The sequence below is a fragment of the Geotrypetes seraphini genome, chromosome 3 (genome assembly GCF_902459505.1).
Source record: "Geotrypetes seraphini chromosome 3, aGeoSer1.1, whole genome shotgun sequence".
In the NCBI taxonomy this organism is placed as follows: domain Eukaryota; kingdom Metazoa; phylum Chordata; class Amphibia; order Gymnophiona; family Dermophiidae; genus Geotrypetes; species Geotrypetes seraphini.
The window spans coordinates 27,660,011-27,687,139 of NC_047086.1; the positions used below are offsets into that span (position 1 = coordinate 27,660,011).

Here is a 27,129-nt window from a genome sequence, read left to right on the forward strand (position 1 = left end):
GTTTGGTGAGTGACCACCGACTGGCAGAGATGAAGAAGAGACTCCATGCGTTGCCGGGGCAGGAATGCTCGGAGTCGGGTGGTGTCCAGGACCGCTCCGATGAAGGGGAGGGACTGGGTGGGTTGTAGATGGGACTTGGAGAAGTTGATCTCGAAGCCCAAATTCTGGAGGAAGTAGGTTGTAGCCAAGGCCGCCGAAGTGACCTCTGGGGCTGACGGGGCCTTGATGAGCCAGTCGTCGAGGTATGGAAAGACCTGTAGACCCCTGTCCCGGAGTGCTGCGGCCGCTACCACCAGGCACTTTGTGAAGACTCTGGGGGACGAAGATAGGCCGAATGGTAGCACTCGATACTGTAGGTGCAGATTTCCCACCCGAAATCTGAGGAACTTTCGGGAGGCCGGGTGAATGGGGATGTGAGTGTAGGCCTCCTTGAGATCCAGGGAGCATAACCAGTCGTTCTGCTCGAGGAGGGGGTATAGAGAAGCCAAAGTCAACATGCGAAACTTCTCTTTGACCAGGAACTTGTTGAGGGCCCGAAGGTCTAAAATGGGTCGCAGGTCGCCCGTTTTCTTCGGGACGAGGAAGTACCGGGAGTAAAACCCTCGGTTCAATTGGTCTGACGGGACCGTCTCGACAGCCCGAAGCTGAAGTAAGGTTTGGACTTCCTGAAGAAGAAGGGCGGTCTGCGTCGAGCTTGAAGGATACTCTCTTGGAGGATGGTCCGGGGGGACCCGGTGGAATTGAAGAGAGTATCCTTCTCTTATGATGGAGAGGACCCATAGGTCCGTGGTTATGGCCTCCCATCGGTGGTAAAAAAGATGGAGGCGGCCCCCTATGGGAGAGGCCGAGGTTATGCTCCCGGGAGGGGCGTCAAAAGGGCTGGGGAGCCTTAGGTACAGCCGGTGGCTGAAGTTTTTGCTGAGACTTCTGGGGGGGTTGTCTCTTCGCAGGCTGTCTCACAGCGGGCGTTTGTCTGGGCATGTAACGCCGCTGGTAAATCAGGGGTGGCCTGGAAGGTCGAGACTGTTGAGGTTTGGGTTTGGGCCGTAGGATGGATTGAAAGGATTTTTCATGATCCGACAGCTTCTTGGTAACAGTTTCGATAGACTCATCGAACAGGTCAGCTCCAGCACATGGTACGTTGGCGAGTCTGTCCTGTAGGTTGGGATCCATATCGATAGTACGGAGCCATGCCAGGCGACGCATAGCTACCGCGCTTGCGGCGGCGCGTGCCGAGAGTTCGAATGCATCGAAGGAGGATTGCATCAGCTGGAGTCGTAATTGGGAGAGGGAGGCTACCACTTCCTCGAACTCGAATCGAGCTTGGTTGTCTATGAACGGAGTGAACTTGCGGAGTACCGGCAAGAAGAACTCCAGATAGGAAGAGAAAAAGAAGTTGTAGTTTAGCACCCGTGACGCCATCATGGAGTTTTGGTAGAATTTTCTACCAAATTTGTCCATCGTTCTTCCCTCTCGGCCCGGCGGTACAGAGGCGTAGACCTGGGAGGGATGAGAGCGTTTAAGGGAGGACTCGACCAGTAGGGATTGGTGGGAGAGTTGGGGGCCCTCGAACCCTTTATGGTGCACGATGCGGTATCGAGCATCGAGTTTGCTGGGGATCGCCGGTATGGAATACGGCGTTTCGAAGCACTGCATGAAGGTCTGGTCCAGTAATTTATGCAAGGGGAGCCGAAGCAACTCCGTTGGAGGGTTAGGTAAGTGCATGGTGTCCAGATACTCTTTGGAGTATCTGGAGCCCGTGTCAAGGGTCACATCCAGATCATCCGCCATTTGTCGGAGGAATGATGAGAAGGACAATTGTTCCGCCAGCGTCGGTCTGTGGGACGGGCTGGAGGAGGATGAGGCCTCCAGGTCCGTGGACATCGGGGAGTGACAAGGAGAATCGGGCACCGGTGTCTCCTCGTACTCCGGGCCCCTCGGAGGGGACACCTCTGATGAGGAGTATCCCCTACGTTGCAGTTTTTTCTGCGGTGACACCTCCGAATGGCGTGAGGAGTGCCAGGATGAGTGTCTCGATCGGTGCCCGTCTCGGTGGCGGGACGGGGATCGGGATCGTCTGTGCATCGCATGGTCTCCCGAGGCCCCCAAGTGGACAGGGCTGGAAGCGGTGGATCGCAACTGGGTTTGCGATGCGGGTTCTTGCGATGCTACCCAAGTCTGGTAAGGAGTACGGAAGAACTCTTCCTGACTATGCCCAGGGCTTCGAGTATCGAGCGGAGGTCTGGTCCCATGTTGGCGCGGAGGCGTAATGGGTTCTAATGGCGGCATATCGGTAAGCGAGGCTTGCCGCGTGGGCATCGCCGCCCTCCCCCGTTCGTCCTCGTCGGTTGTCGAGGTCGAACGGTGTGGGGGAGGGGGAGGGGGCGGACCGCCCCTTTGGATCTGTACCGGGAGGTCACCCTGTATGGCAGCGATGAGCCCGGGTCCGATGGTCTGCATGAGCTCAACGAATTGAGCTTCCAGCACGGACCGTAGCGAAGCCGATAGGGAGGGATCCGCACCGAAAGGGGGTCCTCCTGCACGGACATCGCGCTCCTTCGAGGTCGAGTGCTTCTGCTTAGTAGCTTTCGGCACTTTGATGACCATTGGTGGCACTGTGGAAGGAAGAGGTACCTGAACCGAGGAGACCGGGGCAGGCACCGACGTCGAGCTCGTGGATGGTGTCGGGGTGAGCGATGCCGGTTTCACCACACTCGATGCAGGGGTGGTCGATGCCGGTTTCGCCCGAACCGGGGAGGTATCAGATGAAGTGGAGGCTGTGGGATCCTTAGCTGCGTCCATCTTGAACATCGATTCCCACAATAGGCAACGCCGCTTGAATGAGCGTGCCGTAAGGGTAGAGCAAGGCCCGCACGATTTCGGGATGTGGTCAGGGCCCAAACACTGCAAACAGCGCCAGTGAGGGTCCGTGAGTGAAATCGCGCGTTGGCACTTGCTGCACTTTTTAAACCCGGTGATTGGCCGGGACATAGGCCGGAAAATCTCCGCCGCGAGGTCGAAGCCAGTGGGCCTGAGCCACGTGGCCGGCCCGTTCGACCCGCCGGAGGAAATAATCTTCTTTTTTTTTTTTTTTTTTTTTTGAAAAAGAAAAGAACTGTTAACTGGAATTAAAAGAAAACGAAAACGCGGACAAGGAAGGCAAATTTAACTGAATTCAGCTAGCGCATGAAGAAGTTGAACTTCTCAGCTCCGCGGAAAAGAAAGAACTGAGGAGATACGCCCGGATCTCCGGGTAGGAAGGCACCGGCGCATGCGCGGTGCGGGCATCTAGAAACTTTAAGTTTCTACAAGCAACACGTGCTTGTGAGACGTCCGTACCGGGGCTCTGTCTGATGACATCACCCACTAGTGAGAATACCTGCCTGCTTGTCCTGGGATAAATATAAAGTACATAGTGCTGCTTTTAATCATGAGATGTAACATGTTTTACGTGCTGGTCTGTTTTTCAGAAGCACTAGGGGAGGAGGGAAAAGAGGGTTTTTTTCTTTACTTGTACCGTTGTCAGTACTAAGAGTTTATCTTTTTTTGTGTATGACACAGTGCAACTGAAGAACACATATAAGGGAATGTGACTAATTAGTGCACTATAATGGTTGCTGGACGTCCAGGGTTAACATTCCATGGTCATGACACTTAAATTGTTACATTTTATTTGTCTTATCAATGCTGAAGGTTATACAGGCAAAGTTCCTCAGCTGACAGGCTTTGCTCTTCTTAAGGAATGTGAACTATTTAAAACTTGGAAAAGAAAGTCTGAACTGAAGCTAGGTTATGTTTCTCTATGCTCCGACAGGATTGCATGTCGGAATTTAGAATTGTATCTGTCTATCTCTGTATAAGTTGGTTTTAGTTCTGTGCAGTATATTTTCTCGAGAGGAAGTAAACGCCTGTGTGAATGTGAACGTGGTGAACGGAAGTGTTGTGGTGGTGCTTAAGATTATGGGAAATCTAGTTCTATAACTGTACAGTACTTTGCAAATGCCTGGCAGTGGAGGATAACGGCATTATCTCTCTGACTATGTCTTTTAGGACAATGTTAACGTTTTCAATGATTAACCTCTGTGTTATTTAATGTGTGTTTATTAGCAACAATCCCCTTTTTCCCTTGTATATTCTCTCTTTTTGCCATTGTGCAACCCCCCCCCCCCCCCACACACACACACACACATACACTTTTGATTATGACGTCTTGTTTAAGAGGCATTTGCTACATGAAAGAGATTGTAAAAAATTCTAACTCCTTAGGTAATATATAATTAGAGCTTGTATGCTCTGTGGAAGACAGTTATGTTTTTTCCACTTCTCCCCCTTTGATCTGGGTTTGTCCCGTTGCCCAGGGTATGTTAGACAGATTGGGACAGACAGGGTAATTTAATGTGACCTGTACTGAGCTCCTTTGGGAGAATGGTGTAAAGAATTGAACAATTTTTATATACAGCTGCAGACACCTTATTTCCTTTTGCCTTATTGTTCTTTTTAGTTGAAGTACCGTTATTTTTAGTTATGGTATCGTTTCAGACACTTTATTAAGCATGGCATGCAAGAGTAATTTATGGTTCTAGGATACGACTTGAAATATAGGAGAATAAGGTTTGTTTTATTCTTTGCATTTGTTTTAAAGGCTGTACATACAGTGTTAATGATGCTATTATTTCCTATTGATGCAATGATGATTTACTGTTGAAAAATACCTGAATGTTTTAGTTAATATATCTTGTCCTTATTCCTATGTAGGGACAACATTATGTAAGCACCTGTAATGTTAAATGGTATACCTTTCTAATTTTAACTCTACTTAAAGCAGTGGTCTCAAACTCAAACCCTTTGCAGGGCCACATTTTGGATTTGTAGGTACTTGGAGGGCCGCAGAAAAAATAGTTAATGTCTTATTAAAGAAATGACAATTTTGCATGAGGTAAAACTCTTCATAGTTTATAAATCTTTCCTTTTGGCCAAGTCTTAATAATAATATTGTAATTTATAGCTAAAGAGACATATGATCAAGAAACTGTTTTATTTTACTTTTGTGATTATAATAAACATATCGAGGGCCTCAAAATAGTACCTGGCGGGCCGCATGTGGCCCCCGGGCCGCGAGTTTGAGACCACTGACTTAAAGGAATTTTTAGGAGATGTTGTCCTGATTTAATATGTTATGATCCAATTTGTTCTTTTTTTTTCCCCTCTCACCTTCTCTCCCGCTGACTGCAGCGATTGGGGGGGGGGGGGAAATGTGAATTTTGTCCTTTGCCTTAAAGAATTGTGGTATATGATAAATTGCATAAATATTATGTTCTATAAATGCCTTGGTATAAATATTAGTTCACCATTTCTTTTGTTGTTGTTGTTGCAATTACAATTGAGATTAATTCACCTGTTTAATTAAGGACTAAATTTAATTCTTAGAGGTCCTGTTTAGAAATAAGAATCATTTGGTATATGAATTTTATTATAAAGCTTTTGTATCTGCCTACATATGTATGGGGGAAGTCAATCAAGAACAATGGAACAATGTTTAAATATTTGCATTATTAACCGGATGCATTTTTCCTTTTTCTCTTCCTAGAGGTCAAATTCATATTTCATTAATGAAGTTATGCCCATATGGTGAGATGCATAATTTAATTTGGAAGCTATGATGTCTAAGATTATAGGTGTTTTAGATAAGGCTATTTGTGTAACCTTTTCTCCATATCTTTTCTATTTGGTATTTGACTTTCAATAACATTTAAGAATACAGTCATTGTTAGACTTGCTTTTGTATAGCTATTGCACACTTGATAATATGTAACTAGAAATGGAAATGGGAATTTTGGATTGTACATAGGCAGTGCAATGCTCTATCCTGAAAGGAATATATTAGATTGTGAGTGTATGAAGCTTAAAATATATGCAATCGTGATTTAAATGTTTTCTTTTTAATTTTTACTTTGGTATTTTTCATATGTGCAGTAAGCCTGGCAGGCTGAGGCATCGATGAGCAGTTGGAGGATGGGTTTTATCCCAGAAGGAAGTGTATGGAAATAATTGTAATATTTGATACAATGATGTTTGTCAGTTAGACTTGTAGCCTCATTCTTTTTGAACTCTTATTTTCCTTGTGCATAACATTTTGGTTCTGATTTGGTTTTTAGTCCTTTTATTTTTCCCTGGGGTGATCAGAGGGGAATGGTGTGGAGGGCCTCACCCTAGAAAAGTACATCCTTGATTTTGTAAAGTACAAAATTGTTGTGTTTTTTTTACATTGATTGGGCATTTACTGAGGTTAAAGAGTATTAGTAATTGAAGCAGTGTATAAAGAGACAAAGAATTAAGTTGTGCCTTTAGAAATAGAGACCTTAAGTTTAGAAGCTTTTAGATACAGAGAACTGAGAAAAGACACAGCTTTTTGACGCAGAGTACTGAACTCATCCTGTTTTCTTAGCACAGCCATATTTTTAATTGGTTGTAGTATGAATAGACCCAAGGTCCTTAACTATATTTTTGTCCCATCAGATAGCTGTTTCCTGGGCAAGTGGCCTAGATTTGCTAAAAATGATGGATATTTGGTTGAGTTTATTTTGCCCAACTGTCATGAAAATGCTTGATCTGTGTTTTAATTTTTTCCAGTCCTCCATTTTCTTTCTCTCTCTCATGTTCACTGTGAGAGCCTTATTTTCTTTTCCATGCCTATTTAATCTAAGCTGTCTCAGCCTTCCTTATCTCTTTATGCCTGTGTATGTCCTTGGGCCTGAGACACTAAGGGAACTCTCTCCCTCCTATACCTGCTTACTGATGAGAACATTTATTTCCTGGTCTGTTCTATTCTTATGAGTCTCCCATATGTTTTGAAAGTATTCCTCTCTTGTAAGTAAGCCCTCTTCTGTAAGTCAGTGTGTGATACACTTTTTCTTCCTTGTACTGCTTTCTGAGACTTATACTATAGTGATGATACATAAATTGTATTATGTGATAGAGGGGATTTAGGGGTACAGATAGAAGTAGAGGTAGGTTATAGAAGTGGTCAGGAACCACTTCACAGGTCATAGACCTGATGGGCCGCCGCGGGAGCAGACCACTGGACACGATGAACCTCTGGTCTGACCTAGTGGAGGCAACTTCTTATGTTCTTATAGCTTCTTCTGTTGCATGTATACTGTTTCTTATCTTAAGGATAGTTTAAGAGAAAAGAGTTATTGAGGGGTTATTATCTTTAAATAAATAAATGAATAAAATGCTAGGAGCATTTCCTGTAACATGTGAGGTTAAGGACAGTGAGAAGAAATGTATTAGTGGGAAATGTGATTTCCAGCAAGTCCAATGTTGAATGTGTTTATAGAAGAGAAATTGCAAGTCAGCCTGAAGGTATGTGTATGTGAGAACAGGAGATGAGAATGTTATTAAATGCAAAATTTGTAAGGAAATAAGAATTTATGTATACAAATTAACAATGAACTTTACTGAGATGCTATCAGAGCCCATATGAACATGTAAATGCCATAATTGGCTAGACTATGGTCTATACAAATGTGATCACTGCCAATGTATTCAAGAGTTTTGTTTTGGAGCATTAACTAAAGATATGAAGTCAAGCTAAGTGATTTTGGCTTCATATATGAATTTAATTGTTCATACTAACCAAGATGGTAGTATTTTGGACAAGAATTTGATATACAACTGTGAGGCACATGTTCAGATATGATGAAGATGGCCGTGATGAATTAATTTTGCTGTTTGCACTTTTGCTCTTTGGTAGAATCATCTTTTTAACATTTGTTGAAGACAAATGAGGAGACATGATCGAGATGTTTAAGTATATTACCGGCCGTATCGAGATGGAAGAAGAGATTCTCTTTCTCAAAGGACCCTCAGCCACAAGAGGGCATCCTCTCAAACTCAGGGGCGAGAAATTTCATGGCGACACCAGGAAATATTTCTTCACCGAGAGAGTGGTTAATCCTTGGAACGAGCTCCCGGTGCAGGTGATCGAGGCAAACAGCGTGCAAGAATTTAAGAGCAAATGGGATGCCCAAGTGGGATCCCTTAGAGGGTTAAGCCAAGGGAACCTGTCACCAGGAGTGGGATCTCTAGGATAGTAGACTTGGGGTGGGTCAGTAAAGTGGGCAGACCTGATGGGCTATGGCCCTTATCTGCCGTCATCTTCTATGTTTCTATGACTTTCATTTACAGAGTATCCAGAGGAGGGATGAGTTTTTTCATATAGAGAAGACTGAGCTACAAAGAAAGAGTACTGCGGCATAACATGGACTGACACAACGCACCAGGACTTTTCTTCATTAGCTACCGCAAAAGGACCGATTGCCTGATTTACTATTGCCACCGGGATCGTCGGCCTAAAATGGCAGAGTGAAATTCAACAAACTGGACTTTGCAATTTTAGTTTGAGTTGTTTTGTTTTCTTTGCATCTATGGACTTGTTGTTTTGGATTTATTCTTCTGAACTTTTGGAGTACTGTTTTCCTTATTTATGTGTATAGCTAACTGTGCAATAACGTGATGGTGCTAGAAGGGATGAGGCTACCATCAGCTGATAAGGAATGGGGACTATGCCTGATACCACAGATGCTTCTTCATGACTTTAACCCAACCACCTTTTCTCATCCAGGGTTGGCGGTTTCTGAAATAAACAGTGCAATAAGAAATATGATAGCATAAAAGAATCTAATGTGTTTATCTGGACTTCCATCTTGACCTGTGAGCATGACCTGATAATGTTTGCAGTCAACCAGGTCTGCACTGATCTCAGCTCTCTTGGAAAGACTTGGAAATAATCTAACTTGCAGTTAACAGATTTATTCTAGAAGAGTGGCCCTATGACAGAATGAAGCCATTAAATATCAAACGTACAATCAATGTAAGAATTTTCCAGATGTTTTTCTGGTTAACTATTCCTATGCTTAATGTCTTTTGTTTGTTTTCTTTTGCTTTCATTTATTATTGTCATATGCATGATTTGTCCTGAGTCCTCATGAAACTGGTACCCTATTAGATTGGGGGTGGTAGCGACAATGGTCTTCTTAATTTTACTAAGCTTGATTCCTGAGTGGTAGCCCTTCCTCCTTTCCCCCTTCTAGACATGGACAACTTTGTGGGAACAACAATAACCTTATCTATGCTTTGATCTAGCTTGATGAAGCCTCCTTAGGCTTAGAGGGGAATAAAGAAGAATCAGGAATAAGACTTTCATGAAAATGTAAGTGAAGACCCCTGTGAGACACCAGAGGATATTTTTAAGAGAGACATTGTGCTATTGAATGCAGGTTTCTGAATAATGAAAGAAACATATCTCTCCCTGTCAGCAGAAACAATATGCTTATGCAAGAGGTTCACCTTTGCTCTAGTAACTAGAAAATATCTGCTGAATAAAACATCATTGGATATTTTGGGACTTTCAAGAAGACAATCCCAAACAAGATGTCCTACCAACAGTTATCTGCACTGCTGATAGAGCGACATTGAAGCTCAGGAAGGAGAGGGCCTACTCTCAGAAATTATTGAACTTAGTATTAAGAATGCATTGTCAAGAGAATATAAAAAAGTCAGATTTGACACTAGGTGACATCATGCGTCAATATGGCTCCAAGATCAGTATGCAGGCTATACAATAGAAAGTGAGTATGTAATCTGTAACTAGGTAGTACTCTAGGCTACTGAACTAAAGTATATACCGTCTGGCCTAACCTTTAGGATGGATTCATTACAGAAGCTGGTCACTCTGTATGTTATCCATTGGCTCAATTTGCTGCACTTTGTTGTTCCATGTAAGCTGACTTTTGTTTATTACTAATAAACCTATATTATATACAGTTATTGGGTTGTTGCGAGGTCATATTCTGAAAAGGTCAGCAGCCCCTTTCCACCCCAAGCTCCTGAAGGGACACAAAGCAGGCTGACTCCATAGGTACTCAATGAGACTAACCTGGGAACAGTAGTCCACCCATGCAGGACTGTGTCCTTTCCCCGGCAGAGTAAGCCCAAGAAGGGGACCTCCAAGTACCGAAACAATGCAGGAAAAAATTTGAAGACTGATGGCAAAAACACCCAAAAATAACACAAAAATAGCAAAGCAGATTAGACCACACCTTCTGAGTTTGCTTGCAGTAGGAAAGACTGAAGAGAGAATCAACAGCTAAAGTATGGACTCCTCTATATATGTAACAGAACACTGCATTTACCTCGATGGTCTGCAGTAGAAACTTCTATTGCAGCTTTGTGAAAGAGGGCCTAAATCAATAATCTGTTTTGCCAGGAAGTAAATTTTGCAACCCCTTTTCTAAAGGGAAGCATGTTGCAGCTTTCCTTTGAAAATGTAGTCACAGTGTGTGTGTACCCTTATTACAGCTTAACCTTCATTCCCTCAACCTAGCTCTACCCTTTTCTTGTGTACTTAAAATTGCTTATGTTCTTTCATAGAACAAGTAATGTTTTTGTTTTCTGCTGGTAGCCATGCATAAAGGCACAGAAGAAATATTTATATACATATGAAAAGAATCTGTTGATTAATTTATTTATGCGACTTTGAAATATCATTTGAACTTACTCCTATGGGCTGAAAAATTAGTCCATCCATTTCATGGCTGACTTCTTTGGCAAAATTTCCTTCAAGGAGCTGTAAATTAAAATGAAACATGAATTAAATTTTTAACAAAAAAACATTTACTAGACTCTTCATAATTTTAATAAGGCATACAGTATGATAAACCAGCTATTCTCTTTACTGTCATTCTAAACACAAAAAAATATATTTTCTCTATCCTTCCTCTCCTGGGCATTCTAATCCTTATTGATGAAACCAAAATCCTGTTGGCCCTGAAAAAGCAACCCAAATGTTGGTTTTCTTGCATCACAATGGACAGAAAAGACACTACTGTTCACGAACTAACTCGCTCCTGATCTCAAACTTTAACCAGCCAGAAACCAGTGCACCGTAACTCGGGGCACCTGAATCAGTCAGCCAATACTGTAATCTTATCTATGCAGATACCATTATGAGACTCTATATGGTTTGTATTCTCTTAGTTTAAGTAAAGCAGTGTATCGCAAACTGTGTGCCATGGCACACTGGGGAGGAGGAGAGGCACTGGCTGACTGCCTACATGACGTTCTTCTCAGGCGAGAGGCATGTCCTGTAGGCAATCAGCTGGCACCAGTACCTCTCCTTCTCTCCGGCCCTCTCCCTTGCAGGCACCTCTTCAAATTTCAAGCATATTAAAAATTTGATATATTACCTATCAAATATCTAAACTGTGTACATGTTTAAAAAAAACTAATATAAATTTAAAAAGAGGTAATCGTATTAAACAAGACAGACTAACACAAGAGTAGAAAAAAGAGAGAAGAAATACAATAATCGAAAGGAAAGAAACATTAAGAGGAAAACTCAAGAGCAAGGGTGTTAAAATCCAATAAAATAGTAGAAGCATATAGACAGAATTAACGATCAAATGCATCTTTAAATAAAAATGTTTTTAAATTTGATTTAAATTTAGTAAGAGAAGAATCTTCCTGAAGGTGCCTAGGCATACTGTTCCATAATGATGGAACAGTGACAGAGAAAACTGATTTTCTGGTTGTATCGTAGATTACATGTCTTGGTGATGGAATTACTAATAGATTTTGGTTACTTGAGCGTAGTAATCGTGTAGGTATATATGGTGTAAGGTATCTATTAATAAATCCAGGGGATTGTGTCATCTTGGATGCGTGGACGTCGGCGTTACGTCATCAAGGCGACATCCATGCATTTCTGGATACCTCATGCTGCGGCCACTACGTTTAGTGTGCCACGGCTTGAGAAAGTTTTTGGGACACTGAACTAAAGTATAGGTGTTCTCAACCCCCTCATAGCATGTGTGTCATATAAAACCCCCAAAACAAATCGTCTCAATTTTCTGTAACATGTGTACACTGTACTTGTAGCTCGTTATTGATCCTGTAGCGTGCGTGTTCTTAGTTTCCTCATAGTATGTATGTTATTGAAAACTATCTCAGTTTTCTGTAGCTCGTTATTGATCCTGTAGCTTATATATCATTGATCCTGAAAACTACTGTGTACGTATCGTTATAACCCATTTCTGGGCTCCTGGGGAGGACGGACTATAAAACTAAATAAATGCATGGTGAAATTTTATATAATTACCCCACTGTTACAGTTTATACAGAAGACAGCAGAAACTTGGCCTTGCCAAGGGTATAAGTTTGGATGGAGGAGGAGCAGAGCTCATATGTAAATGGGTGTGTCAGCATTTATGCACTACAAAAGACACCTTTACAAAATACTTCATTGCAGGGAGCCATGAAAAATCATCAAACCCTACTTTTTGTGGTATCCTCTCCTCTAAAACTTTCTGCCTTATACTTCTTTACTGACATCAAGTTGTGGTTGTCTGAATAGAAACATCTGGAAGATGTAGGACAGCAATGGATAAAATTGAAAGGAGCTATTGCAAGAAGTTTCAAGTTTTTATTAAAATTTGATGTGCACACCTTATCAAATATTTCAAAGCGTATTACAAATTTAAAAATGGGGGAAACAACTATGGTAGATTAATACAAAATAATATATACATACAAAATTCAATGCAGGTACAAAAGGAGAGGGGGTGAACTACAATAATTAAAGCAAACGAGAACATGTATGGGAGGGCAAAAAGTGAAAAGGAATAAAAAGGGAGGAAGATAAAAAAAATTAAGTCCTGTAAATGAGGACTGATTAGAAATCGGATATTAAAATATAAAATTTTAAACACAGAATGGTCGTCTTGTCTAAATCTCAAAGGCATCCTTATACAGAAAATTTTTTAGAGAGCCTTTTAATTTTTCTAATGATGTTTCTCCACGCAAATAACTCGGTAAAGTATCCCAAAGCTGAGGAGCTATGACTGAAAAAATAGTAGACCTCCTTGTACCAATAGCTGTTTTGTAAGGAAAATACATAAAAGCAACAGGAAAAGAAGGCCGCTTTGGTTCTCAAAAGTAGTAGCTGAAAAGGTAAGGAAAAAGAGGTTAGCCTTTATAAACTATAAGAGGTCACAGAAAGAGGAAGGCACCCAGAACTCACAATGATCAGTAGAGCTTCTTCAATTGAGACCCAGGGCATTGTCCTTGGGTATGACTTTCTTCGCTAAATTTCCCAGACAGTGTTCGATGAAATTTCAGGGGAAAGATTATATTTTTCTAGAGCCCAAATATTTAGAAAGTTCAATTCAAACTCAGGAATCATTAAAGTTTTTATCTTCTGGTTAGTTGAAGTAATAATTATTGCTGGCTTTTACTAAACCACGGTAGACCTTCTTACCGTGGATTGGCAAGGTAAATGCTCCAATGCTCATAGAAATTGAATGAGCATCGGGAGTATTTACCTCACCGGCATGTGGTAAAAAAGCTCTACAATGGTTTAGTAAAAGGAGCACTATATTAGGTATTTTTATTTAGCAGGCTTTCAGCTAAATGAGGTCAAGTAATTGAGTCTTTATCTTTTACTTTCTTCAGATTTGCCTTGTATTTTGAGTATTCTTTCCCCCTCAATTTCTTTAATATTCTCTATGTACAGGAATTTGTTCTTGATGTTAATAACATATTTCCTTTATTTTTGTAATTCGTCCTGTAAAGGCTATGATATTTGAGATTGTATAAATTTAAACTTCAATTGAACAAAAAAGAAAGTGGAAGTTATGCAAAAATATCTAGAAAAGTTAAGAAAAGCGGGTAAAGTAGTCAGGAAAGCAAAATGCAAACAGAAGAAAAAAATAGCCAACATGGTAAAATGGCAACAGAATACTTTCCTTAGATATGTTAGTGATAGGATGAAATGCAAAAGAGTCATTGTGAGATCATGAGGGGGGTGTATGTACTGTCACCTACCACGAGGGAGCCAAATGAGAGTTTTTACAAGACGACAATTTGGGTTTGACCAGGATTCCTAGCATGGGACCTAATTTGCAAACATAGTAGTGGACCAGGAAAGGATTGGTTTTGGAGCATAATGGGACTCTTGGGGAAAAAGTAGACTGAAAAGGGAAATTGGTGTATGAAAGACTGTCCACAGGAGGGGAAAAGACTTAAAGAGTCATGGGATAGAAAACAATGTTCAATTGTGGATTAGGAATTGGTTATTGGATAGAAAACAGAAGGTAGGGTTAAATGGTCATTTTTCTCAATGGAGGAGGATAAATAATGGAGTGTCGCAGGGATCTGTACTGGGACTGGTGTTATTTAACTTATTTATATATGATCTGGAAATTGGAATGAGTGAGGAGACAAGTAGAGCAGAAGTTTGGTGAGCCAGGGTTGAACGAGCACATCCAGCTCTAGGCTTTCCAGTTCAGTCCTTTGACTTTGCAGTCTTGGATGGCCATGAGATCCATGTCCAGTCTTCCCCAGCACTGAACAATGAGTGTGAATGCCCTCTGGGACAGAGATCACTCTCCCAGAACCAGAGTCTGCCTGCTAAGAAAATAGGCCTGGATGTTTTCTACTTCGGCCAGTGGGAGGGCTTGCAAGTAAGCTTCCACCCACTGGAACAACATCTAAGCCTTTAAGTGAAGTGGAGCATTTCTCATACCCCCCTGCCTGTTTACATAAGCTACTGTTGTGAAATTGTCCAAAAACATTTGGACTGTCTTCCCTGTGATGAAGGATTGCAACTCCATCAAGATCAAACAAAATGGCTATCAGTTCCAGACGATTTATGGACCACTTGCTTTCCAATGAGGACCATTTTCCCTGGAGTGGGTGACCACAGCACAGGACCCCCAGCCACTCAGGCTGGCATCAGTCATGAATGTTACCCATGAGTTAATTCTGAGAGGCTTGCCACTAGATAAGGCATCCTCCTGGAGCCACCAACATAAGGTGCACTTTGCCCCCCCCCCCAGTCCAGGGGAGCTGCATCTTCAGGGAGAGATGCTGCAGTGACCACCAGGAAAGAAGAGAGTACTGGAGAGGCCACATATGAGCTCTTACCCAACTTCCAGGGAGGCCGCCATTGAGCTCAGTACCTGAAAGTATTGCCAGACTGTGGGGTTCGGTAAAACCATGATCTCTAAGATCTGCTTCCTGAGCTTCGATTTGCGTGGCTCGGGAAGAAAAACATAGCCCTGTGCCATGTTGAACTGGACCCCCAGTTATCCCAAGTACTGAGTTGGTTGAAGGGGACTTTTTCAGAAGTTGACTACTTTTTCAGAAGTTGACTATCCAACCAAGGCTCTGAAGGAGATTCACCACCTGCTGCATATGTGCTTACTTTCCTTTTGAGAGGGGCTCTGACCAGCCAATCATCTAGGTAAAAATGCAACTGGATGCCCATGCTGCTACAACCACTATCACCTTGGTAAAGGTGATGAAGCTATGGCCAAAATGAAAGGGAGCGCCACAAACTGGAAGTGTCACTGAAGAATGTGGAATCTCAGATATTTCCTGGGATCTGGAAAGATAGGGATTTGAAGATATGCCTCCATTAAATCCAGAGAGACAAGGAATTGTCCCAGAGCCACCGCAACTATAGCGGAGTGGACCGTCTCCATGTGAAAGCGGGGGACCCTTAATGTCTCATTTACTGGCGCCTGTAACTACCAAATAACTTCCTGGACCCCTGGAGGGTCTCTGCGAAGCGTAACCAGAGGAAAATTGGTGGGATATCCTAGAGGTACGAAGACTGTCTCTGCTGCCCCGGAGGAACAACAGCCCCTGCTGTCTGGAAGGGATTTGGGACAGCAATCCGCCACACTGGCCATGAGGTTGTCCAAACCTTTGCCTAAAAGCATCTGCCCCTTGAAGGGTAATCTGCTAAGAGTAGCTTTGGAGGCTGAGTTGCTCGCCCATTGCTGATCCAGAGCATTCGGCGGACAGAAACAGAGTAAGCCAAAACCTTACTCAGGACTCTGATGATGTCATAAAGCACATCAACCATATAATCTATTCCCTCCTTAATCATATGGGGACAGTGTCCCCCAGCTCTGAGGGGCTAGTCTGTAATCTTGTATGACAGGCCCGTGCCACAAAGGAGGCAGCTTCTGCTGGTTTTGGTGACCCTCCTAACTAGCAGGGTTTCCAGGTTACTTGGAACCTTATTGGGAAGGCTCTTGATTATAGAAGGCTCTAGTATAATCCTAATCTTTTAAAATTTATTGTCTTGGATTATTCTGGTGCCTACCTTTTATTCACTATGCTCTTCATTACAAATTATCACTAAGGCGTAAGCCAAAAGGTAGGAACCTTTTTATTCTGGGTGACATGCAGTCCATATAAATCTTCCTTTTTCCTTCCTATCATATTTTTGCAGTAGTGTCACCTTCCTGAGATTTGGTATAGATGTTAAACAACAGAGTTACCATGTGAAGTTATTCAGCAAGATTTGGGGAGAAAAAGTATTCCCTCCTCCTCAGAGATACACAGATCATACCCCACATACACTGGGGCTTAGGAGTGAGGTTCATTCCTGTCATGATATGCGCAAAACTAACCCACTTGGAAAAGTTGCTCCTATACATATCATTTCACCAGTTTTTATACTGATTTTGGTTTTTGTTGTGTTCTCTCTGACTCCACCTAAACATGGATATTCCTAATCATCAAGTGGAAGGAGTTTCTGTGGTCTTTATTCACCAAAATTTGAGCATTTACATTTTGGGGCCCACTGACTTATAAAAGTAGAAATCCTAGCTCTGCTTTACACTAGTTTTTAGGGAAATTCAACTGAATACATAGTGTGTATTACAGAATTGGAGGATGGATTCCATCCTGTATAGACAACAGTCTTCACTGCCATACTGAATAATTGTAATAGCAGGTTTACTGGTTAGTTGCAAATGACTAGGTTTATTATTATTCTTATTGCATATCTCTTGGGATTTTCTTTGTATTGTCTCAATCATTTTAAAAAGGGGATGGGGTGAATGTTGTGAAGGTGGATGTGATGTATGGAAATATTCTATTGTCTCCCCTCCTTCTTTGCCTGCCCCCCACCTATTATCAGCTCAAATACTTCTGTCTAGAGCAGGGTTGTCCAACGTCTGTCCTCGAGGGCCACAATTCAGTCAGGTTTTCATTTCCCTAATGAATTTGCATGAGATCATTTGCATGCACTGTTTCCATTGTATGCAAATAGATCTCATGCATATTCATTTGGGAAATCCTGAAAACCTGATCTGGCGAGGGCCGAGGTTGGACATCCCTAGTCTAGAGACACCATTAGAGAGTGACATGGGAACAAATTTGTTCCCCTCCCCACAGGAACTCAATTTCCCCTTCCAGTCCCTGTGAGTTTTGTCGTTGTCCCTGTCCCATTCCTGTAAGCTCTGCCTTAAGCGCACAAGCCTCGGACACTTATGATTTTAAAGGGTTTGAGGCTTGTGCAGATGAGGACAGAGCTTAGGCATTGGTGGAATGAGGCATTATGACATCACAATCTGAGCTCTAGAATGTTGCCACTTATGATTATAAAGTGTTTGAGGCTTGTGCAGATGAGGACGGAGCTTAGGCATTGGTGGAATGAGGCATTATGAGATCACAATCTGAGCTCTAGAATGTTGCTACTTATGATTTTAAAGGGTTTGAGGCTTGTGCAGATGAGGACGGAGCTTAGGCATTGGTGGAATGAGGCATTATGACATCACAATCTGAGCTCTAGAATGTTGCCACTTATGATTATAAAGTGTTTGAGGCTTGTGCAGATGAGGACAGAGCTTGCGGGAATGGGGCAGGGACAGGAAAAGAACTCGTGTGGATGGGATGGGAAAATGAGTGCTCGTGGGGACAGGGAAAAAGTTGTCCCTGTGTCATTCTCTAGACATTATCTCTCCTTTGGCAACGTTTGTTTTTTTTAAAGTGGAATAAAATATTTATATTTTCTGAAGCTAACAGCCATCTTTCAGTTGCAAATTTTTTTTAAGACCACAAATCTAAATGGTTCAAGCCCAAGATGAATAGCTAATTTGACAGGAATAAGATCATCAGCCATTTTTAAGAGTGATTTATTAAGTTATGCAAGTAATCTCTGAACAAATTTGCCTCATCTCTGTACACCATATTTCTGATGCAAAGCTGCAAGTGAAAATAATTACTTTCCAGTTTACACCTCTGACTGATTTGTAATATATTCAGTTGGAGTTTAGAATCTGGAAAACAACTCCATGTTGCATTTCATTATTCAAGAGAAACATAGGATCTGTGATTTTCCTCCTTAGTTATTTAGAAATGCTATACATAAATCAAGTCAATTTTATACTTTGAATTAAGTTTACAATATCTACAGAGCTCAGTCAGTGTCTCTCAAACTTTTTTTTAGCTGTGGCACACTAAGGGCTCCTTTTACTAAGCTGCGCACTAAACCTTAACGCCAGCATTGAGCTGGCATCAGTTCTAGCCGTGTAGTGTGGGTTTACTATTCCTAATTGTATTTCACAATCCCTTCCTTCCCTATGTTCCCTAAATGATGTCTTAGTTTTTAACCCAATGTTATTATTTAAAGTATGTATTGTATTGTTCATTCTGTATTTTTTAATGAATGTATTTTAAATTGTTCATCGCTTTGAAATTTGACTAAGCGATCAATCAAGAGAACTATTAAACTTGAAACTTTAGCGTGCGCTAAAATCCTGCGTGCGCTAAAAATGCTATCGCAGCTTAGTAAAAGGAGCCCTAAATGGAGCAAATGTTTCGTGGCATATTATATTTGAAATTATAAAATTGCAAAACTAACAAAAATGTAATTGGAGTGTTATTTATTTAGAAGTTCTCTGACCCTTTAACTGGCAGATGGTGACATGGCTGCTTTACGTAACTTGACGTTGAATGAGAGCAAAGGTGCCAAAGGTAACGGGCATTTAGCGATGTAGATCTCCCTTAAGAGCCATAGAAACACAAGTTGCTTCTGAGCAACAATGGCAAATAAAAGTATAACGTATGAGTAATTGTATAACGGAGAAACTAAAATAGATAGAATTGCTAATAAATGTGATGGATGATCTTGTTTTTGAGTGCAAATTAACTCACAATGCGGCTCAATAATCGACAAGCAAACGCGCATTTCATCCTCCACCCTCAGCGGCCGTTCTCTTTTTTTTTTTTCAATTTAATTTCTGTCAGAGTTGAAAATCCACGTTCGCAAAGATAAGAAGATCCAAATGGTAACAAAACCTTGAATGCTTTGTTGCTCAAGTTAGGATAACTACTGCATAAAAAATAAAAATAAAATTATTTGCTAGTAGTTTTCAAGAACCAATCCCGTCAAAGAACGATGCATGTCTGGGTGGTTGCATCCTTGCACATACAGATGCTCATAACATTGACAGACTCTTGCATTCGCGACGTATGTGTCATCTATTCTAGTGTATACTTATGAAGGGAATTTTTAAAAATAAAGTAAAAGTCTGGAATCTCTTTGGGGCATACCACTGCCCTTTAACATTCAACAAATGAAATACTGGAATGAGGGGGGATGAGGGGAAAATCAAGTTATCTGCAACAGGTGACAGCTGGTTAGGAGTGCTCAAAAACAGATACTGTAATATCTGATGCTGCCTGCAGGGGAAAGGTTCCTTCCAGTTTACATTTCTAAAGAAATTAGACTGTTCAAGAAAAGCATTTCCTCTGCTGGGTCATCATGTGGACTCACCTGCGTTCTATATGTAGCTTAAAATGAAATACAACTCCAAAGAGAAGTGAGAGTGTTATGTGATGACTTCTATCCTACTAATCATGGAGGAGAACATATGTTACAAGTAAGCAGATTATCTTTGTTTTCCATTTTTCATCTTTTTATGTTAGACTGCCAAAGGACATGGTTTTGTCCAAATCTTTTTTTTTTTTTTTAAGATAACCTGGAAATGATAAAAGTAAACCTTCAAGGGTTATGGAGTTACTGTACTAGGTTTAGCCAAACTGCACTTTAGAGACTTTTTAAGATTTAAAATCTGTCTCATCAGGAACACCTTTGCATTTATGCCATGGTTGCATTAAATGTCTTATCTTATGTCTTACTTCACCTCTCTTCCTTGGAAAGGTATACATTGAAATTAAGATATCAAGTTTGTCTTCGTACGTTTTTTGACAAAAACTACAGACCAACTTCATCCTGTTTATGTCTTTTTGAAGTTACAGCTTCTAGAATTGTACATAGTACTTCAAATGTGGTCTCACCAGAAACTCATACAGAAGCACTACAGACTCTGCTTTTTCTGTTGGCCATGTCGTCTCCATATGGGCTAGCTTTAAGTGAATTACCGAGAATGCTGTAGCTTCATTAGTTCACAGAATTAACATAACCCTCCAGCCTGCTTTAGCATACTTAAAAGAGATGCATTCCATTAGCCAGTTAGATAATGAGTCTTTGGTGACTACAATTCCAAACTTTTGGCATCAAAAGAAACAAAAGGCTGGGTAAACTTTCTAAGGACTTTAGGCAATTCCAATTAGAATTTGACAACTCTGATTTGGAACATTTGATTATGTCCTCCAATTCCTATGTGGAATTTAGAAGACATTTAAAAACATATTTGTTCTCTAAATATTTGGGTAATTAGTTTGCATACACACGGATATCATAATTTCAGCAATTTGGTTTGTTTAGTTTTTTTAATCATCTGGTCATTTAATTTTCATTCTATTCAATTGTATATCTTATTTTGTAATCTTTTGTTAACCGCATAGAACTTTACGGTCCTGCGGTATATAAGCTGATTGTTATGTTATGTTAACTCATCTCACCAGGCAGGAAACAAATTCCAATGTAGGGCAATTAATACAATAATAAAGACAGAACCCCTATTTTACTTAAAGCCTTAGATTTTTTAAAATGTGGAATAAAACTGAGACAGGGCCAAAGCCTTGGAATTCTATCTCCAATTCTTTTCAACATCTTCCTCAGTCCTTTAATCACCCTCATACAATCCTTTAACATCAAATATTTCGTTTATGCTGATAATATTCTTGTGTGTGTGGTGCAGTGGTTAGAGCTAAAGCCTCGGCACCCTGAGGTTGTGGGTTTGAATCCTGCACTGTTCCTTGTGACCCTGGGCAAGTCACTCAAGCCCCATTGCCCCAGGTACATTAGTTAAGAGTGGTAGTCCACTGGGGCAGTTAGGGAAAAATGCTTGAGTACCTGAATAATCTGTAATCCACATAGAATTGTAGAATATATGGAATATAATATTTTTTTTTAAAAATAGATTTTTCCCCTGTTCTCCACTATGGGCTAGATTTACTAACCCTCTGATCCATGTGCAATTGGAGGCAGACCGACCAAATCGCCAACCATCTGCATGCAAATGGGGGCGATCGGATGCACGCCACCAACCGACTGTACGGATCGCTATAGCCCTGACAGTAGTGACAGGAGAAGCAGCCTCCTGTCACTGCTGTCAGGGCTTCTGCCAGCTTTTTAAATTTTTTTTTTAAATCGGGCAGATATTTTGCATGTTTTACCCAGGCAAAATATCAGCCCGGTTTAAAAAAAAATTAAATCCCTCTCCCTCTCCTGACAAGTGCCCCTTCCCTTCTTCCTCCCCGAACCAAAAAATCAACCTCACTTTTAAAATTATGGCAGGAGGGTTCCCACTCACTCCTGCCATATCCCCAACCAGCCCACCCCTGGTCGGGCCAGGCTGGTAAGACCCACACACTTCCCCATACCTTTAAAAATGTTGGGAGCAGGAGGGGTGCCCGGTCCCTCCTGCTCCTTAGGCCTCCAGTGTTCCAATCTTTGGGAGCAGGAGGAAGCACAAAGTCCTCCTGCTCCTGCTGCTCTGCCTGGCCGCAATGCAATACCGGCCTTAGAAACATAGAAAATGACGGCAGAAAAGGGCCATAGCCCATCAAGTCTGCCCACTCTAATGACCCACCCCCCTGACTTTACTCCCCTAGAGATCCCACGTGAATATCCCATTTTCTTTTAAAGTCTGACACGCTGTTGGCCTCAATCACCTGCAGTGGGAGTTCGTTCCAATGATCGACCATTCTTTCGGTGAAGAAGTTCTTTCTGGAATCACCATGAAACTTCCCTCCTCTGATTTTCAGCGGATGCCCTCTGGTGTTCGAGGGTCCTATAAGACAGAAGACATCATCTTCTGCCTCGATACGGCCCATGATATACTTAAACATCTCAATCATGTCTCCCCTCTCTCTTCGTTCCTCAAGTGAGTACAGCTGCAATTTATTTAGCCGTTCCTCTTACGTGAAATCCTTGAGCCCCAAGACCATCCTGGTGGCCATTCGCTGGACCGACTCAATTCTCAGCAAATATTTCCGGTAGTGTGGTCTCCAGAATTGAACACAATACTCCAAATGAGGTCTCACCATGGATCTGTACAATGGCATTATGACTTCAGGTCTCCTGCTAACAAAACCTCTACGGATACAACCCATCATTTGCCTTGCCTTTGAGGAAGCCTTCTCTACTTGATTGGCAGCCTTCATGTCATCACTAATGATCACCCCTAAATCACGTTCTGCCATGGTCCTAGTCAAGATCTCACCATCTAGTGTGTAAGTTCTGTACGGATTTCTCTTACCCAGGTGCATTACCTTACACTTTTTAGCATTGAAGCTTAGCTGCCAAGTCAATGATCACTGGGAGGGCCCTAATGCCCCGACTGGCTGAGGCACCTCGGGCTCCTCCCTCTTTGATTATCCCCTCCACTCCATCCAGAGCCCTCCACTCTCTAGATGGGAACTGCCACATCTTCCTTGGCCTACAGAGGCAAAATTTGAGTCCACCAAAACTTTAGCCTTTCACTTCATTGCCCCAAAACTTTGGAATGACCCTATGTCTCGAATCGACTTTCCTGAAATTCAAGCCCCTCTCTTCCACACAGCTTTTCATTTAGACAACACCTGAAATACCTCCATTTCTACCTGGACCTGTGTGGGCACGGGAGCCACAAGATGTATTGTATTCTCTTGATCAAATGAATATGACTCTTTCCTGTCTGATTCAATGGCATTCTTTTCATATTTGTAAAATTTTTAAATTGTAAACCACATTGACCCACTTGTGGGAAAAACAGTTATATATCAAGCCCGAATAAACAATATTACCATTAACTTTACATCTGTCGCTTAGAGGAGACATGATACAAACGTTCAAGAGGCATAGATAAGGTAGACAGGGATAGATTCTTCAGAGTGTGGGGAACAACAAATACAAGGGGACACTCGGAGAAACTGAAAGGGGACAGGTTCAGAACCAATGGCAGGAAGTTCTTCTTCACCCAGAGAGTGGTGGACACATGGAACGCACTCCCAGAGGTTGTGATAGGGCAGAAGACACTACAGGGATTCAAAGAAGTTTGGATAAATTCCTGAAGGATAAGGGGATTGAGGGATACGGATAGAAATAGTGATAAGTTTCAGGATGAGGCAGGGACCACTTGACAGGTCATGGATCTGATGGGCCGCAGCGGGTGCAGACTGCTGGGTGCGATGGACCTCTGGTCTGACCCAGTGGAGGCAACTTCTTATGTTCTTAACTTTCTAAAGTGTTCATAAGAGGTAGATTTAAGAAACAGTGGTCGGAAGTCTTTATTGTAAAGAGTTGCTTGATATGAAAGTGTATGCTCATGATATTTCTTGCTTTTTGCAGCCTTTAACTGACGGAAACGTAAAAAGGGCATGAGATTTTCTACTATTCTTATGTGACACTATAAGGAACCTGTCAGCCAGATATAATGGAGCTGCTTCAAAGGCCGCATCATAGACATCCCAACATAAAGACCACCCGGGCCTCAACAGGAAGCCAATGCAACTCACGATAATAAGGTGTCACGTGGCCAAATTTTCTCAGTTGCTACATTCATATCACAATATTGCATGTTATACTTTGTTTTAAAAATTATATTTTTAAATAGTGCTCAGATCCATTAAAAATAAAAATAATTTTTAAAACAAAGTATAACATGTGCAATATTGTGATATGAAGGTAGCGATTTAGTATACTATCACAATTAAATAATATTTTGTTCCTAACGTATAGTGAACATATTTTCTCAGACCATAAATTAATTTCACTGCTGTATTCTGAACCAAGGTCAATCTAGTCATGTTTTTCTTAGTGCTCATAAAATAAACAACATTACAATAATCTAATAGACTCAAGAATAGTGACTGAACTAAGATTTTAAAAGCAGCAGTTTTCAAAATAAGATTTGATGGTATGCAATTTCCATAAAGTATAATATCCCTTTTGGATAATTGCATTGATCTGATTCTTCATAGTCAGGCACTGGTCGAGAACAACTCCCAATATTTTAATTGTTGGACTTATTGTATATAACGTTGAATAAATCTTAACTGTTGGTTCATGGATGATCTTTTGTGAGGAGACAAACAAAAATGTAGTTTTGTCTTGATTCAATTTCAATTCCTGCATCCAAGACTCCATCAAATTCAACATGGATTCAATAAATTGAACACTACATGGGATGTCTATTGTAATATCATCAGCATAGCTGAACAGCTTTAAACCCAGATTACTCAATGAATGGCCCAGTGAGGAGAGATACACATTAAAAAATGTAAGGAAAAGCGGGGAGCCCTGTGGGACTCCACAGGGATTTTTCCAAGAAGCCGAAGATGTATCATGAAATATAACCTGGTATAATCTTGATTCAAGAAACCCTTTAAACCATGAAAGGACTTTGCCTTGAATTCCTAGAGCATCTAAGGCTTCCAACAATTTAAGATGGTCTATAAGATCAAAGGTGAAGTATCAGCACACTACTACCCCTGCTTAACAGACTATTCAAATGGTCTAGTAGTATGGCTAGAACCATCTCTGTACTAAAGTTGGATCTAAAACTCATTATCTAACCATATTCCCAAATTCTTTACTACTGGTTTGTAAAACCACCTCATTAATAAATGGAACCTCATTCAAAAGTCTTTGCTTATAGAAAATCACATATAGTCTGTTTGTTCTAAACTCATTTTTAATTCAGGCTTCTCACCCCAACCATAAAGGTCCAAAAGACAATCGTGTAGCTGGTTCAAAGCTGATGTTTAATCTCAATAACAGGGCTCATGTACAGATCAAATAACAAAGGTGACAACATTGATTCCTGTGGAAGGCCAAATAAAAGACTCACCAAATCAGAGTCCTGTCTGATCCAAACACAAATTGTAATTTATCAGACAAAAAGGTATCTGACAGCCTCTGCAGCAACAGCAGCACTACTTTTGTAATTCAAAGTAGGCAAATCACTTTTACAGTCTGTAGCAGAAAGCTTGAGGGAAAATGTGTTAAGGATAATTGACAGAAATCCAATTCCACCTTACATAGGATGGATCAGGTTCTGTGGCCTAGCACTCATGGACTGCATGCTGAAGTGACAACCATCAGGAAAATGACCCTCCAGGGCAGGTACTTCAGATACTATGAAAAATTTTCTTCCCTTTAGGAGCAAAAAAAAAAAATTATCATGACCATACTCTGCTAAGTTGCAAAAAAAGACAGGTTCAGTTTTTTTTGTTTTTTTTAAATAGCTTAATATTCTGCCTCATTTATCATTCTTGTTTACTTAAGTGGATTGTTCCACCACTTAGATGCCATCAATGAGAACATCCTTGATCTAAACCTTTCATCTTTTACAGCTGCAGAATGTGTCTTTTTAATGCAGCCATCAAATACTTTGGATCATTACCTTTCAATCCATTAAAGGCCAAAAATAACCTGTCACTAATTCATAGTTGCTGTCTTGTGTTCTTATAGATCCGAAACTTATTCAGCCTGTCCAATACTGGTAACCGTACCCATGTGGCCTGGATTAACATCCTAACTATTCATTATTTCTTGGAGATACTTTCTTTAGTGTATTCTACAGATGTGTGACAGGAGGGAAGGATTAGGAAAGTAGTAGTTGGTGATTTGATCATTAGGCATGTAGATAGCTAGGTGGCTGGTCGGTATGAGGATTGCCTGGTCACTTGCTTGCCTGGTGCAAAGGTGGCATATCTCACATATCACTTAGATAGGATTTTAAAAAGTACTGTGGAGGAGCCGGCTGTCTTGGCACATGTAGGTATCAGTGACATAGGAAAATGTGGGAGGGAAGTTCTGGAAGCCAAATTTAGGCTCTTATGTAGAAAGCTGAAATCCAGATCTTCTAGGGTAGCATTTTCAAAAATGTTCCCAGTTCCATGTGCAGGACCCAAGAGACAGGCAGAGCTCCAAAGTCGCAATGAATGGTTGAGGCAATGATGCAGTAGGAGGGATTGAGATTTGTTAGGAACCCATCTAGCACAAACCTGGCATGAAATAGGGTCATAAGAGCCTGAGGACTCTATCACTGCCAGGTTTGAAGGAAAATGAGGTTTGGAACTTCTGGAGAACTTTGAAAAAAATATTGTGAAACTCAAGATGGTGGCCAATGAAGAATTTTGGCACCAAAAAATGACTCAAAAATGCTAAATAAAAACCCCACCCACCAAAAAAACCCCACCTTTAGTGATTTTAGAAGTGAGGGAATATCAGGGAACAGGCATTAATCTTCCAGAACAACATTTACAGACCCCCAATCTTCCTCATAGGCTGTAATAGCTTTACTCACTGTGTGTGACCTGTGCTGGAAATGTACTGCAGCCTGCCTCAGTTCCAAAGGATTTGAGAGAAGCAAGCTGGACCTGGGAGAATTATTTACTGCCTCACTAGGAACGTCCTTCCAATGCTGAATCTTCAGGCTGCCAGTCTGACTGAGCCTCCAAACTCCGCAGATGCGAAAATGGGGAGGTGAAACACAGCTAGCGCTCTTTGAGACCCCACTAAGACCCCTAGGGATGCAGATGAGGTTCAATGTGGATAAGTGTAAAGTGATGCATGTAGGTAAGAAAAATCTCATGCATGAATACAGGACGTTTGGGGCGGTACTCAGAGATACCTCCCAGGAAAGAAACTTGGAAGTTCTGATCGACAAGTCAATGAAGCCATCCACGCAATGTGCAGCGGCGACAAAAAGGGCGAACAGAATGCTAGGAATGATAAAGAAGGGGATCATGAACAGATCAGAGAGGGTTATCATGCCGCTGTACCGGGCCATGGTGCGTCCTCATCTGGAATACTGCATCCAGCACTGGTTGCCTTACATGAGGAAGGATATGGTACTACTCAAAAGGGTCCAG

General features: G+C 41.5%; 1 protein-coding gene across 1 annotated transcript in view; it reads right to left on the reverse strand.

Annotated features, from left to right (window-relative positions):
• Window positions 1-27,129, reverse strand: part of RNGTT (RNA guanylyltransferase and 5'-phosphatase) — a 599,480-nt gene that overhangs the window by 232,037 nt on the left and 340,314 nt on the right. Inside the window, exon 12 of the mRNA XM_033938319.1 lies at window positions 10,562-10,630. Within this exon, the coding sequence (XP_033794210.1) occupies window positions 10,562-10,630 (69 nt within the window). The remainder of the gene's footprint in view (window positions 1-10,561; window positions 10,631-27,129) is intronic.